The 15,870-nt window shown below is 37.0% G+C and overlaps 3 protein-coding genes across 7 annotated transcripts; 1 reads left to right on the top strand and 2 right to left on the bottom strand.

The window, feature by feature from the left end:
- Positions 1–2,010: 2,010 nt before the first annotated feature.
- On the top strand, positions 2,011–2,633 carry LOC112171348 (phytochrome B-like; the record flags this gene model as incomplete). The annotated part of the gene is made up of 1 exon (XM_024308545.2): positions 2,011–2,633. A coding segment is annotated over one exon (594 nt), but the record flags the coding sequence as incomplete, so codon positions are not given.
- Positions 2,634–9,247: 6,614 nt separating this feature from the next.
- On the bottom strand, positions 9,248–13,343 carry LOC112169505. Of its 5 annotated transcripts, none has more exons than XR_005801417.1 (5): positions 12,997–13,343; positions 11,720–12,491; positions 10,868–11,641; positions 10,458–10,660; positions 9,248–10,288 (listed from the first exon to the last, which is right to left on the bottom strand). XR_005801417.1 is itself a non-coding variant. In XM_040508048.1 (4 exons), exons 3-4 carry the CDS (start codon positions 11,630–11,632, stop codon positions 10,571–10,573), a joined length of 855 nt encoding a protein of 284 aa, XP_040363982.1. In that variant the 5' UTR covers positions 11,633–11,641; positions 11,725–12,491; positions 12,997–13,343; the 3' UTR covers positions 9,248–10,570. The 5 variants fall into 5 exon arrangements, 3 of the variants coding, with proteins under 3 accessions (XP_040363982.1, XP_024162308.1, XP_040363981.1); XR_005801416.1 differs by having other exon boundaries at positions 10,447–10,660; XM_040508048.1 differs by having other exon boundaries at positions 9,248–10,660; positions 11,725–12,491.
- Positions 11,899–12,351, bottom strand: LOC112171349. Its single transcript, XM_024308546.1, has one exon. The coding sequence runs from the start codon at positions 12,349–12,351 to the stop codon at positions 11,899–11,901; it is 453 nt and encodes a 150-aa protein (XP_024164314.1).
- Positions 13,344–15,870: the final 2,527 nt, after the last annotated feature.

Here is a 15,870-nt window from a genome sequence, read left to right on the forward strand (position 1 = left end):
CTCTTACTATTTTCTCTCACCCATCACCTCACACTCTCTCCTCTTCCCTTCTTCATTTGTTAATTCCAATCTTTTGGGATTGGACACTCAAGGCCTCAAGGGAATTATCATCAAGAGTACCACACCTTAATTTGGGTAGTTGGGTGAAGAAATTGCTTGATTCATACTAGCTCATAGCTAGAAGTGACCAAACTAACTCTCCCCTCTCTTCCTTATTATCTATTTCATAATTTTTATATACTTTTGTTGATGAATTCTTGTATGGGTTGTGAGTAGTTTAATTTTAGGAGTTAGGGTTGTGAAGCCCTAACTCATATTGTATAAATATTGATGCTTTAATTTTAATAAATGCAATTTTCATTGTGTATGCTTTAAATCCGAATGTATTGGCCCTTAGAAGCATGTTTCTAGGCTTTGTCACCCTTTGAAATTATGTTGTGGGCAATTGTGATGAATAGATTGATAAATTGACACTTTGTTAATCTTGTGGCATCTAGGATTTAAGTGTGGTAACCATTAGCTAGCTTAATTGTAGCTAAGCTTGCTTGAGTCTCTATTATCTTGCACTCTAGGCCTGTAATTTAGATATTGCGGCCTTAACCGGCGTAATGCCTAAGTTAGAGAGTTGATTGTGGCCCTAACCGGCATAATCGATACACCGAAAGGATAATTGGTTTAGTAGCATTGACCGGTACTAAATACGGGACTTAACACATATAGGAAATGCATGCATTTATGAAATTGGCACCGATATTTGCAAGATAGTTAGTGTGAATCACCCGACACTCCCATGTTCCCATTAATTTGAAATCCGAATTTTAATTTCTTGCTTGATAATTAGTTGTTTGCTTTTATTTTAGTTTGCATTTAATTTAGTTAATTCCCAATTCAAAACTCCCAAACAAAATTCTACCTTCCATTGTGCATAACTCATTTGGGCTACAAGTTAGTGGCTTTGATTAGGCTTAGTGTGAGCTAAGCCGAGCATTGCCGAGGCTTGGTGCCTTGTGAATATTATTTTACTTTATTTTATTTTATTTTTATTTTTCATTGTATGCTTTTAAGTTATTCTAGCGCCAATTACCTCGGTTAGGTCCAACACCTAATCCCCGAGGTACGATAATCAAGGTTTTAATACTTCCCTTACTTGACAACGATTCGTACGCTTGCAAAGAGTTTATGAACCAAGTTAATGTTCACTTCAGAGATCACAGCTAACAAAGTGATATTAGATATTCCACATGAAAGTTTGTCCTCTTTGGCTATATGAACCTCCTTGGCCTTGCGTTTATATTTCTTGTAATTGTTTGTCTTTCCTTTATGGCTGTGACAATCAAGAGCTCTATGCCCAGGCTTGTTACAACTAAAACATTTTCCTTTGAAATCACGATGCCTCTTTGAATTCCCTTGTCACGCCCCGATCCCAAAACTGTAGAGATCATTGAGTCTATGACAACCATTTACAACTCAAGAGACAGTAAAAGAAGGTAAAAGAATAAGCACTTCACATTTAAATAAAAACATGACATTTTATATAAACCACTCCAGTAAAACATATTAAATAGGGAAATTTTCACAAATAGTACACCAAGTAAAGGTCACTAACAATTCTTATACATAAAGTTTCAAACCAATAATTTCGGTACACGAAATTTGAAACTCGACCCACTATCAGTACACGACGTCAATGACGCCGTTAATTTGACACCAAAATGTCTATTATGCCCTCAATTCTTTTTTTTTTAATAATTTTTATTTTCTGTTCTTTTTTTTTTTTCCTTCGTTTTTATCTCTTTCTTCTTCCTTCTTCCAGCTCCACGAAACCCACCTCTGTTCTTCATGTGAGAAGAAGCCCGAACTCACCCACTTCAAAACCCACCTTTGTTCTTCAGTTTTCCTTTCTTTCTTTCTGATTTTTCTTCATCTATTCGATTCCTCCTTCCTCAGATCTCTCTCTCTCTCTCTCTCTCTCTCTCTCTCTCTCTTCTTCGGTGACAATTGCAGTAAACCACGGCGTACTTGTCCAAAATCCAGAAGGGCTGCCATATCCAACCGTTCGGGTGCACGATTGCAGTGGAAGAGTCCACCTTCAGGGTCATTGCCTACAGCAAGAACGCCCGGGACCTGCTCGACCTGATGCCCCAGTCGGTTCCAGTGCTCGAGAGGCGGGAGATCCTCACAATTGGGACTGACGTCAGGACGCTCTTCACGCCTTCCAGCTCAACTTTGCTGGAGAAGGCTTTCTGCGCTTGGGAGATTACTCTTCTCAACCCAATTTGGATACATTCGAGGGTTTCCGGCAAGCCGTTTTACCCGATTTTGCATAGGATTGATGTTGGGGTTGTCATTGATTTGGAGCCTGCTAGAACAGAGGACCCGACTCTGTTTATAGCCGGGGCGGTGCTGTCTCAGAAGCTGGCCATGAGGGCGATTTCGCAGCTACAGTCACTACCCAGTGGGGATATTAAGCTTTTGTGTGACATGGTGGTGGAGAGTGTGAGGGAGCTTACTGGGTATGATAGAGTTATGGAGTACAAGTTTCATGAGGATGAGCACGGGGAGGTTTTGGCTGAAGTGGGTGAGCTCAGGCTTCTTCTCACATGAAGAACAGAGGTGGGTTTCGTGGAGCTAGAAGAAGGAAGAAGAAAGAGATAAAAACGAAGGAAAAAAAAAACAGAAAAAAATTATTAAAAAAAAAAGAATTGAGGGCATAATAGACATTTTGGTGTCAAATTAACAGCGTCATTGACGTCGTGTACTGATAATGGGTCGAGTTTCAGATTTCGTGTACCGAAATGATTGGTTTGAAACTTTATGTATAAGAATTATCAGTGGCCTTTACTTGGTGTACTGTTTGCGAAATTTTCCCTATTAAATATATACAAGAGTTGAACTTTATATAAACATGATCAAAACCTTTGTATCAAGGGATAGTGCCCAATGGCACAAAACATCAAAACAAAAGAAGGAAGTTTACCATGAGAGAACTCTTAACACTCAGGCACTCGTTTCATAACCATGCCTAAGTATCTACAAATTCTGTAATTAATGTAAATAAATTTTGATAGAAATTCCACATGAAGGTTTCATAATCTACAATGTAAATTAATTCTAACAGAAATTCCGCATGAAGCTTCTCTTAGATTGTTGTAAAAATATGGAACGAAATTCCTGTAAAATTAAAGCACAAAATAATATGGTAATATCTTGGGAAATAACAATAATAATAGAAATAAGATAACATAAGCAAAGTAAGAAAATAATATATATATATATATATATTTATATAGGAAAAACTTATCGAGTCGAGGCGTGCAAGCATAATGTCCTAAGAGAATATTTGTTCCTACTGCACAAGGTCGAATGATGAACTTCCCCAAAAGTACAACAACTCTTCGAGCTCCATCGTGCAGCTAAGAAGTTCCATTCAACCTTAATCACCCATGCACTCAAAACGGTGTACAAGTAAAGTAGGTGTATGTATAGTTTGTAAGAGTATCTTTGGTAAAGGTATTTGGCTAGAGTACACTACAAAAATATTGTTTATTGATAGCACAAATTAATAGCGTTTTTCCCTTAAGTGCTATTATTTGTCACTTTTAAGACCCAAAAAAAAAAAAACCAATATTGAAATGCTATAGTATTACTGGAAAGGTTACCGCCAACAGAAAAGCGAAGGCGGGATTAAAAATTTTGGTTTCGCGGTTTGGCTTATTGGTTTAGAGCGTTTAGCTTATCGAACGAATAAAATAACAACGGGAGTTTATTAGAGCGTTTTCACTCCACCGCTGCCGTCATCGCCATTCTCTCTTCTCCTCCTCGCATCCTCTCACTCCCCTTCATCACTGCCACTACCGTCATCGCCATTCTCTTCAATTCTTGTGAGGTCACCAGAAAAAGTGAGTTTATTCTATTCCTTATGTTTTGCTCTTCTAAGCTTCGTGTTTTGGTGGTTTTCTTTCACAGGTGAGATTGGGTATTTGGACTGAGTTTTAATCTATTTGGGTTTTTGTTTCCCTTGATTTCTTCGATGGGTTTTTCTGTCTCTTGAAGATTGGGTGCTTTGATTTCGTGTTTGTGAAAGTTATTTGTTGTTTTTGCAGTTCTGATTGAGCGAGGCGATTTGAGGGGCTCTTTCTCAAACTAGACAGCAGAGCTGCTGCTTTACAATCATTCGAACGACCAATATCTTCAACTCTCTTTGGACTTTTCTTCGAGGTTCGTTTCGCTTCGTTCGTTTGGTCATGATCGATTTCTGTTCCAACAGCTCTCTCTTGCTTATTTTTGACTTTTGCTTATTCTGTGTGTTGGTTTTGGTTGCTGACGGTGGGTGAGAGAAAAGAAAGAGAGAGATGGAAACCAGAAAGAAGAGGAAGAGGACGGGAAAAGAACAGGGAGATGAAAAGAGGAAGTAGAAAGAAAATAGAAGGGAGGGGAGCGCGACTAGTTGAAAAAGAAAGAAGAATGAGAAGTACAAAGGGGGAGACGGAGAGCGATTGAGAAGAGAGAATTTGTGAGTTTGGGGTTTTTCTCAAAGGCTGCGATTGGGTATTTCTAGATTGGAGGAGACTGAAGCTATAGAATTGTGTGAGTTTCGATTGAGTGTTAGAAGGAGAAGAAGGATGAACGAATGGGAATGAGAGTTTGATTTTGCTGCTCTTGAAACTGAACTGTGGGAAGGCAAAGGGAGGAAGTTTTCAGAAGTGAAGGGTTTGCATTTGGGTTGTTTAGCATCTACGGTTGACTTGCTTTATGTTCTTTTAGTTTCGGTTTTAGAAGAGTTTGGGTAACGGGGCAGTGGAGAGTAGGTTTTCTTGTTTTGGTCGACTCTTGTAAAAGAAAAGCACTTTTGTTTGTAAGTACCACTTGGAATCCTTTTGGGATCTAATTGCTAACTTAGTTCTGATGTGAACATATTCTTTACCTTTTTATTTATAGCAAATTAATAGCTCATTGTTGTACAACTCTTATTGTAACATGATGAGCTTAATGCAGAGGAGCTTCTTATGTACTTTTCAAATTACAAAATATGGAACTATATTTGTCTAGCTGGTTAGTTACTAAATGTTAGGGACGCATATCTGCTTATGGAACTTTATTTGTTTGGAACTGACCATCTTCAATTAGCTGACAATGTATCTATTGAACAGGAAATTGCTTTGGCTCCCACAGCAAGCTAAAAGCATTTACAATGGCATTGGAATTTCAAGCTGATGGTTGATATACCAAGTTGTTTACAATCAGGTCCTTACCAACCCTTTATCATAAAAAAAAAAGGTCCTTACCAACCCTAGGTACTTGCTCTTCACTTATATCAAGTAGTTTCTTATCAGTTGTCCTTTTTAATCTTTCAGTGGGACTTGATTAATCACTTGCTTGTTTGACCAGTCATAACTCTATTATATGATCCCTGTTGCCATGGTATACTCTAATCTTAATTAATTAATATTTTTGAGGCATGAGAGAGAATTTAAGAGTCCTGAATTCCATTCTACGGAAACACTCTGGGAACGACTCTAGATGGCTTGTAAACATCAAACGGGTAACGTTTGACAAAGGATAACAAAGAAGATTAGCAGTTCGTTGAATGCTCCATAATAAGATAAAGCAGCTGAGGCATCTATTCGAGTGTCTGCACTTGCAGTTATTTCAAGAAGCTTTGGGATGTTCTGACCATGAGCTCTCATGCAAGGAAATTCAACACCAGATTTTTCTTTGGTTGTATCTAGGTTGTGCTTTTGTCTGTCTTCATTGTTTATATAGCTATATCACTCTTTGTTTTATCTCTTTTTGTAGGAATGTTATAATATACTTAACGCGATCAGTGGGTAGTGAAATTAATAGTAACAACATTCATTATGTGGATATTGCTTCTGGCTTGTACCCTAGACTGTTCTGTTATCCCATCTCACTAAAAGTAAGAACGAATGGTCTTATTTTTGTAATAATGTCAAATCTGTCAGTCCATCCTGATAAATCCAGCTAGAACAATACTTCCATTTCTTTTGTCACGGTTGCACCTATTAGACTGTCACTGATGTTTGTGTTGTTCTACATTGCAGTGTCAGCACTTGCTACTAAACCAGTTGAATGCGACTGCAGTGTCGCAGACATTTGAAAGCAGTTCTTTCTGTGGTTTATTTCTCTATCCTTGCCGGGTCCTCTTCCGCCCTTCTATCCCCCAAGTTCACTTGGTAAGTCTTGACCGAACTTGTAGAACTTTTGACTTCTTTAATTGGAGACGAGAAATTTGCACGTCAATATGCTGCCAGGGTATATGTGCTTTGAAATTAAACTGACCTGTAAGAACTTTGGTTTTCCATTTCATTCTGAACAGTTTTTCCTCAATGTTCTTTTGCTCAAGAAACTAATTTCTACCAATAAAATAGAGCTCAAGAGAAGACTGTTGGAACCCTCGTCCATTAATTAAAAATGCAGAGTAATGCATGATTATGCTAACTGGGGCAACTGAAACTCGCCTGCTAGCCATATTTTATTGTAAATTTATATATATTTCATTGGGTGCATCACTCTTGATGACACAGGTTATCTGTTGGGACAAGTTAATGAATTAGATCTTTTTAAGTACTTTTCAAATTACAAAATATGGAACTTTATTTGTCTAGCTAATTAGTTACTTTCAGTTTATATATTCTAGGGATGCATATCTTTTATCATCAACATGCGGTTTTTTTTTTTTTTTAATAGCTTCAGGTTGAGTCCTTGATCTTTCCCCAAAATCTAGCAGGGTTGAAGATCTAATGCTTCTTCTGATGCTGGAACCCAGCTCCCTATCCAGTGGAGATGTCTGTACTCTGTAGCTTTATTTCTTCAATATTTGGGTAAGTACAGGGCAGTGTGATTCTAAGAATAGGAAATTGAATGATATAGTTCCTTTTCCAACATCTAATTTATTCATCCATTCACTGGAAATTCAGAAAGGAGGTTCTATGAATGGTAAAATTATGCAAGTATGTAGTGGTTAAGTTTCTCTTTTGTTTAAACCTATTAACAAATTAAGTTGATTGCTTGAGATGAGATTGATAGTTAAATGCAAGAAAATGATAATATTTGGTCATGGATCGAAATGCAGAAAGGCTTGCAAGCAAACTCTTATGTGATGTGGAAGGAATAGGGAGGTCAGGTCTCTTTAGTTCTGATGATTGGAGTCCACTACAAGATGATCCCCAACCGTCAGTATTCTTTGTGCTATATTGAATATAATTTCCAGTCCACCTTTGGGTAGTTTGGAACTGACTGTTCATTTAATACAGCTTATAGACTACAGAGGAATTCTTCACACTATCTCGTACTGTACTGCTTAGATTTAATCTAAAAGCGTTTACAATGGCATTGGGATTTTCAAGTTGATGACTGGATATATGCTTTGGTAAGCTGCACAGATCATAACTTTAGTTTTTTGGTTAGTAATTATGGCAAGAATTGGTGTGGAAGTACATTATGCGAGTTAAATTTGAAATTGCAAGTGACTTGTCTTCTGAAGATGTATTCAAGTCTATTTCTTCATACATATTCCTCTATATAAACAACAGCTTATTATATTATATTATATTATATTAAGATTGTTGACTTTCGAATACTCTATGCATTGTTAGACAGTGAGGAAACAAAAAACAGATAGTTAGAGGTAAACATTTAAGATTTTGCAATTGCAAACATTGGTAATTTCAACTGTACATGCTTGATCAATTGCAAATATTAGTATATTCTTATCCATGTCAAACTAATTGCTAAATTAGTTCTGCTAAGTTAATGAACAATGACTACTTGTTTGATTGTCTTTGCTTTTTATTTCTTATTTTGTGACAGTTCAAAGATGCTAAGAGAGCTATATATGGAGGTTAGAAGCTAGTAATGGACTGATGTGGTCATGAATGATAGGAGTTGCGCACAAGTACTTTTTGATTGAGACATTGTAGTAGTTGTTTATCTTTTCCTTGGATTAATTATGCAAACTGATCGACTGCTAGCTTTTGAGACAATTTTATTGAATTGTATTTGAAATTCATGTATGAAGTTTGAGTATTGATGAGACGATTGACATTTATTTTTGTATCATCTTCACACTTTATATGAAATTTTGTACTAGCTAGCGATAAAATTAATGTGTAGACAATGACAATGTTTCTTAAATGCTATGAAACAAGATATGTAAATGTGTTATGAATTTTCATTTGATAGCACTAGATAAGTGCTATAGAAAACTGAACAATAGCGTTTACTATCACCAGAAGAGGTCAATTTATAGCACTTGAGAAATGCTGTGGAAACCAAGACAATAGCATTTGTTAAATGCTATGATAGGTCAAACTACAGCGCTTAGAAAATGCTATTATTAACTCGACTGTAGCATTTTTCAAACGCTATTAGAGGTCAAGCAATAGCGCTTCAAAAACGCTATCAATATAAGATGTATTATAGCGTTTCCGGAAACGCTATGACTGACCCTGTACCTATTATAGCTCGGGCAGACATAGCGTTTACTAAAACGCTATTGAATCCTACCATAGCGTTTTTCGAACGCTATAGATGAAAATCTATGGTGTAGTGGTAGTTGCATTCTGCCAGTCTAAATTCCCACACATGTTCATGTTTCATGCCTCACCATATGCCTTCCAACTCTAACCATGCGCCCTTATATAGGTCATACTTACCAACGACCATCATTAGCCTCATTAACCATATAACGGTCAAATAATCATTATATATTAATATAGAAAATGATTAAAATCATAAATAAAATAATGAAGATAATATTGAAATTAACCGCACAATAAATAAAGAAATAACTAAACTTGTTTTAATTTTAAATCATAAAATTTCCAACAAAAGAGAGATCCAAGCCTCCCACACATTATATATAGCTAGGATGTTCCAAGGCTTACACTGCATCAATTGCCATTGCCAATACAAGTATCCAACTACTAGAACGTACCTAGATTATATACATTTCTCTATGGGAATTAAAAGCAAGTCGATCTGTAGCTAGTGATGGCAAACTAGTTATGACCACCGAGGATTTGAAGCAGTGGCTAAAGAAATTTGATACTGATAGAGATGGGCCGTATGAGAAAAGAAGACAACAATTCAAATAATTAATGAAAAAATCAAAGAAAAATAAAATAAAAAGCATGATTACAAAATTCAGTTACAATTTATATGCATACGTATTATAGACATAAGTGTAGTGTCACAAGTACATGTTCTATATCGATCAAACTTTAGAATACATATGAGAACAATATTATATTCACCCCAAATAATCAATTGGAGACATTGATCAATTTTTTATTTGTGTGAATATATACTCAACTCTTACATGAAACCAGGGTGGATCTAGGTATAGGGGTGGGAGGACTCAAGCCCTCCCCAGAATTTTGAGTTGAAAAAAAAAAAAAAAAACTTATATATATGATATATATTTTATGTTTGTATGTATGTTTGTTTGACGAAACCCACCCGAACTTATGAATTATCAAAGTCATACTCCTCTCTGACTCTTCCATTCTCTCCATCCATCACAAATTCTCATTCTTCGTCTTCTTCCCAAAAGGCCTAAATTCCAGACTAAATCAATCGTTGAACACTTAGACTCTCAAATTCTTATCTCCCCGCTTCTGCATTCCCACACTTGTGCATAATTGTACTAAAAAAATTTTTTGAGCTTCGCCCAAAGAGACACATGAATACGTAACCCACCCCATTTTTAGATCTTAGATCCACAATTGCATGAAACACTTTGACTAGTTGCTAGAACTTGAATATATGCACTTATGCAGGGACCAGATCAGAGCCCTATACGTATATGTAATGTGCAGCCCACTGATCGTATACAGATTCATAGTAGTGCAAGTCATATATGACCCAACAAACCCTAAATTTTCTTGCATATATGCCTCCGTGGAACGACAGTATGAAGGGGGGGAGGTCCGAGGATTCGCAATCCCGATCTGACATACACCAAGGAGCAGATGTTTACAACAATAAAGCCCGCGGCATCGCGCGTACTCTTTTGCTAGTATAGAAATGAAAAACCAAATCGATAAGCATGAGACCGTGCACTGAACTAGAATGAACCACAGATAATTCATTTATGCATCCTTCTCATCCACATTTGAGGTTGATGTGCACTTCCACAGTTGTCATGTGCTGTACTTAGTCACACAGTTGAACAACCAACTCTGATACCTTTTATCAAATCTTGTAGGTTTGAAGATCCAACTAAAGAATACATTGCACTTAGTAATCTCGCACAACATTTTAAATACTGCACAACAATATAAAGGAAGACTTGCTTACATGTGTATACAATGACAGAATCACAATCATTGGTGTTGTGAAGCACATGATTTCCAGTATATATAACTGGTACGTGCATGCTTTATGCAAATAACAATTGTTGAGTTCCAGTATCAAAAGCATCACCTGGCTCTTACATTAGATAACTGAACTATGGTCATTGTTGGCTCTTTGGCTGCCTAAGGAAGACACTGATGAGAGAAGAGTCGCAAAGAAAAGATGTTACCAAGAGGCGAAAAGCCTGCTTTGGTCATTGTTCGAATTTGCTCTTTGGCTGCCTAAGGAAGACGCTGGTGAGAGAAGAGTCACTAAGAAAAGATGTTACCAGAAGGCGAAAAGCCTGCAGAAGTAACAGCACGACAGAAAAACAACAATTACAGTATTAGATAACACCCAGTCTTGCTAAGTAAGAATACCTGAAGTTTCAAAATAGAAATGCAGAAGGTAAAATGCAGTCATTTGATGTTGAAGTACCAAAGAAAATGAGTTAGGTACAATATGATGACTATTTTGAAATGACAAATAGAAAATATAAGCAATAACTGACCTCCTCCTTTCCAACCTGCACAATTTGCTCCTCAATATCAGTGAATGGTACCTTCATTTTGTTTAAAACAGAGAGGCCAAATAGAGGAGATATGGGCCTTATGATCAGATTGTCAGTAATTGTAAACATTGTCGGTCCATTCAAAAATCCTTGATCACGTACGGGGTCATTCAAAGTCTCGCAATACTTGAGTTTAAGTGGGACAGTAGTCACTGATGGCCTGTAAGAAGAATAGGAAGGAACAAAGTCTTTATCAGTAGTCACCACTTTACTAAAGGAATCACCTGTCCAGTAGCGTGCATAATAATTCGAGGTCTCCAGGCCATACTCAATTCCTAAAAGACGGTTCTCATAGCAAAAACCAGGGTAAAGCTTCGGATTGAGTAAAATTTCCTTCTGGTAATTTGATTTGAAGAATTCATCATCAAGATCCTGGACACTCTTGTACAGCTGCTCAATGCTTCCTTTCAAAGAGGACGACCTATCCTGGATCTGTTTTATTATAAACCCAAGTGGAACGGTCAGGAAACTGAAAACTAAATTGACAAAATCCTCCCCTGCTTCTGCATAACAAACAATCTTCTGAGATTTGCAAACAATAAGCTTCACAGAAATGGTGTCTTCCTCATTCATACAGCCTCCTACTGTTTGAGGTTCAATACATATTCCTTGATTTGGATATTCATTGCTCAAGTTTGGTTGTGATTTAAGCTTCAGAAGAGTTTCTGACAAAGGCGTCTTTGATACTAATGAGCATACAAGCATTTCCAAAACCTGGAAATAAGAGATAGGATGAGAAAAAATTGTACCAACAAAAGAAAAAAGAGCATAACAAGTCAACAATTCTATTACCTCACCAAATCCTACATTGAAAGCCAGCTCCTCAGTAGTACTAGCATCCATGACTTTAAGCTTAGTAAATAAAGAACAGATCGCCGAACTTGATGGTGGCATCACTTCTAGATCATCAGTAATTATAAATCTGGTAAGTCCTTTACAGAACACTCCACCATCTGCAGAAGAGGATTTCTTCAACTTTCCCACTGAAGAGGTATCTCATTATCCATGGGTTCTCCACACTTACAAAGAACATCTTTGTAATGACTAAATAATTTATAACCGCAGGTGCAATCCTTAGAGCACGAAAAATACTGTGTGGGCTCATCATTGTTAATCTTCAATTGGAGATTCTTGCAATGAAGTTCAGCCCCACTACGAGGACACAGCAACATGTCTTTACATGCTCCAGTCTGGAAAATACGTGCATCAATATTTTCAACACTTGCATACAAATTGTTCATGCAACCTGTTTCCACTGGTAATGAATGTTTACGGGCAACTCTGATGATTGTTCCCATTGGTATTGTCAAGAAACTGAAGAGAACATCAACAAAATCATTATCAGTTTCTATGAAGATAACTTTGTTGCTCCGCTTGTCCACCAGTGCCTTGAAGCTAATACTATTCATGGATTTATTAGCCATGGATGGGACACGGGTAAAAGTTCGGCCTTTGTTATATGCTCTTTGTGAAAATTCAGTACGCAATCGGACAATATAATGGTCGAATGGAAACTTCTGTTAACCAAAGCCTCTTGACTCCACTCGGATGTTAAGTTGCCGCCCTGCTTAAACACAAAACCAAGGAGCATGTAAACACAAAACAACCACCACGAAAGAGGGATAAAGTATGCAGAAATAAGTGTTCAAAAAATAGGCAGTGCTTGCTTAATATGACACTGTGATCCTGAATCAATGTGGAGATTAATACCTGTAATTTCAGTAAGAACATACAAACCAGTAATGCTTTTCAGCTACCATGATCACTCTTTTCTAATCCTATTCTAGCTCAAGGGGCTTGACAATCAAATGCTATGCCAATAAATAATTTTTTTTTCATTAAGGAAATTCAGGTAGTTACATGCAGTGGAGAGTCTGATCATGACGCTGCACACGAATTTTTGCCAGAGAAAAAACATAAAACCTCCTAAAATATCACATGCAAATACCGAATGTTGACCCAGAAAGAAACAGAAACATTAGGACTCCTGAATGGAGTATTTCTAAGCAATTATAAGAAATAGATAGAGAAATAGGATGCACAAAACTTGTTCTGTTTTGGGAGCTTACCAATACTGAAAATTTACTATTCTCCAGGCTGCAGCCGTAATTCGAGTTCTGAAGCCTAGAAGAGAAAAGCTACAAGGTAGTAGTATTTCAGAGATGAGCAACTCCCAGCGATAACACTTTGTTTGCTACAATATACTCTGAACCACTCTCAATAAAAGTTGAAGAAGAAGACCATGAGTCTGGAAAGGCCCATCATCCATGTCACGGTACACCACTTTAAGCTTTTCAAAAGGGAAGTGCTTTTTGTTTTTGGAGTGCAAGAGGGCGACTGCTTAACGAAGAAGAAATTCGTGGTATTGTAGATTTCTGATTTCTCTTAAAATATAGGACTCTGGTTATTGTTTGGGTTTGGTGATCAAAGCACATTGCAATTTCTTTCTAGAAGTAGAACAAATTGAAGACTATAAATGAAATCATATGGTTAGTAGATAATCGAAGTAGCTAGGGACTGAGCTTTGAATTTCCAAGAATGCCATACGTACAAAGTTACAGAAATCACAAGGCTACTCCGAGAGAAGACAGGGTCAGCTGAAAGTAATAAAAGTAAATTATGAAAGCAAGAGCCACTTGGGAGGCAGAATTGCATGTTATCGTCCACCATTTTAGCTTTTCCAAAGGGATTCCTTAACTAGGATGAAATTTGTGGTCCTGCTGTGACCTGCAGACATAAAAGCAAAGGGGAATAGGGGATTACATAGGAAAGGCAAGAAATCCTCTTTTGTTTAAAGACAACTAATTTATCTGTCTGATCTAAATTCTAGTACATATATTAAAGTTAGTGGATTGGTACTGTTACTAAGCCGTGTAAGGTATCGGCTCGAGCCGGGCCGAGCCGATAAACGAAATTACTGTTTTGCCCTCATCTTTTCCCAAATAACGTCTATGCCATTCAACCTAGGTTAGAAACCCCTTAAACAGCTTCTGCCTATCATCGCTCACCGCGCCTTGGCGTTATTCTTGATGGATAACTCTGAGAAATCGGCATGCCCAACATCACTGAGGAGGGAAAGGTAGTGATGTTTGTTGGGCATGCCAACGTCTCAGAGTTGTCCATCAAGAGTAACGCCAAGGCGTGGTGAGCGATGTTGGGCATCTTCTTTTTTATGGGTTCTTTAACTTATGACTGAAAATAATAATCTACAATTTAAAAGTTGGAATTTAAATGGGTTTGTCTGCATTTGCAGTATTTTGAAGGTTATTGATCTTCAAGAAGACCTTGATGGGGAGGTGGTTGTGTCTGACCTTGGTGAAAGATTAACAGATTGAAAAACTGAGAGTAAGGCAATCTAAGCTCTACTTGAGGAAAAATGGGTTGAGACCGACTGGCAGTAAGGACAGGCTTCGATGGCTCCTTGAAGGACGGAGATTGGAAAGTTGGCTGTGGTCCATGGCGTATTATGCAGACCGATGTTTCATGGAAAATACTGATTGAGTTTTGTGCGAGTTGCAGCAAGTTTCACAGTTTGATTTGTTTACACCGGATGATATTGATTATACTTTCCAAAATGTCACCTGGCTGACCAAGGCTCAGCGTCATCATCTTACTGGTGGTATGGTTTGTTCATTGCAATTAGTATAGAACGTTATGGAGGGAACGTGTGTGTTTGTATTGGGCACGTACCACAGTTACCTTATTAAAGTGGAATGTTAAAACTTAAAACCATATTAGATTGTATAATACTGCTACAATAAATTATTGGAAGGGGATCCAAATTCTGGCATGGATGCAGGTAAATGCTCTCTATCAATGCCACTATAAAACTCGCAAAAAGTCAAAAGTCTTTCGGATCAGTAATTCTTAGATGTAACTTCGCAGAAATTGAGAAAGAAAGACTACTATAGTAGAGGATCTCTTAAAGCAATAGTTTGGTCTATGAATGAAATCTGCATCCAAGCTATATGTTGTGTTCCATATCCATCTTTCTTGGATTAAAAAAAAAAAATTACATACTGAATTTGATTTTTGTTACATGTAGATTTTCGACTTACTTGATGTCATGCTCAATGGGTTTATTAAGTTTGGAGAATTTGTTCAATCTTTGGGTATCTATCAGCCCAATGCACCTGTAGAGGACAATTGCGGGTAAGTTTACTTTTTTCTTACAATGGGGTGGTGGGTTTTAGAACGAATGATATATGTATCAATCCATGTAGATTATACATTAACTAACTGCAAGAACAATATTTTCACTGTTATAAAAAGTAAAAAGCATAATGTTCTAATTTAAACTATGCACTTATGTGGACACTCTTTCTCAATTACATTTGAGGGGTCAAAAGAATGTCACACATGTTGAGATTTTCTTTTCCTTTGAAGATATACATTAGACTACATGGATATTTTACTGATATTCATGCTCCCATTTCATTTAGAAACTTAGTTCACTACTTATAGGTGACTACGATTCGTGTTTTAGTACTAGGATGGATGGGCTACCCCTGTTTGGTTAATGTTTTAACAGCACGGCCTAATGAACATCTCTTCTTGCAGATGGAAGACCGTGCCTTGGTTCCTTTGATTTTGGTTTGCTCAGCTCAGAAAATTGAATCTTTAAGGATGCATTTCTCAGGGAATGATTACTTGAACTTTGACTCAGAAAAGGTTTGTAGTTACAGCATCATCCCATCAAGAGTCTCTCTTTATAATTATGATATAGCAATATGGCATAGTATGATGCTAAATCAGTAATCATGTTAGTTGAGGAAACACTCCGTGCTTTGCTGATAACATTCTTGCATGTTAAGCATTACTTTTGTAGTTATATCAGTTGTAGATTTTTTTTTTTTTTTTAGGGGATCAGTTGTAGTTGTTTTTCAATACTAAATTACATTTTTTTTTAAAAAGAATGGACTAATTTGCATATTGTATTGGTT

This window comes from Rosa chinensis, chromosome 6 (assembly GCF_002994745.2).
Source record: "Rosa chinensis cultivar Old Blush chromosome 6, RchiOBHm-V2, whole genome shotgun sequence".
Classification (NCBI taxonomy): Eukaryota; Viridiplantae; Streptophyta; class Magnoliopsida; order Rosales; family Rosaceae; genus Rosa; species Rosa chinensis.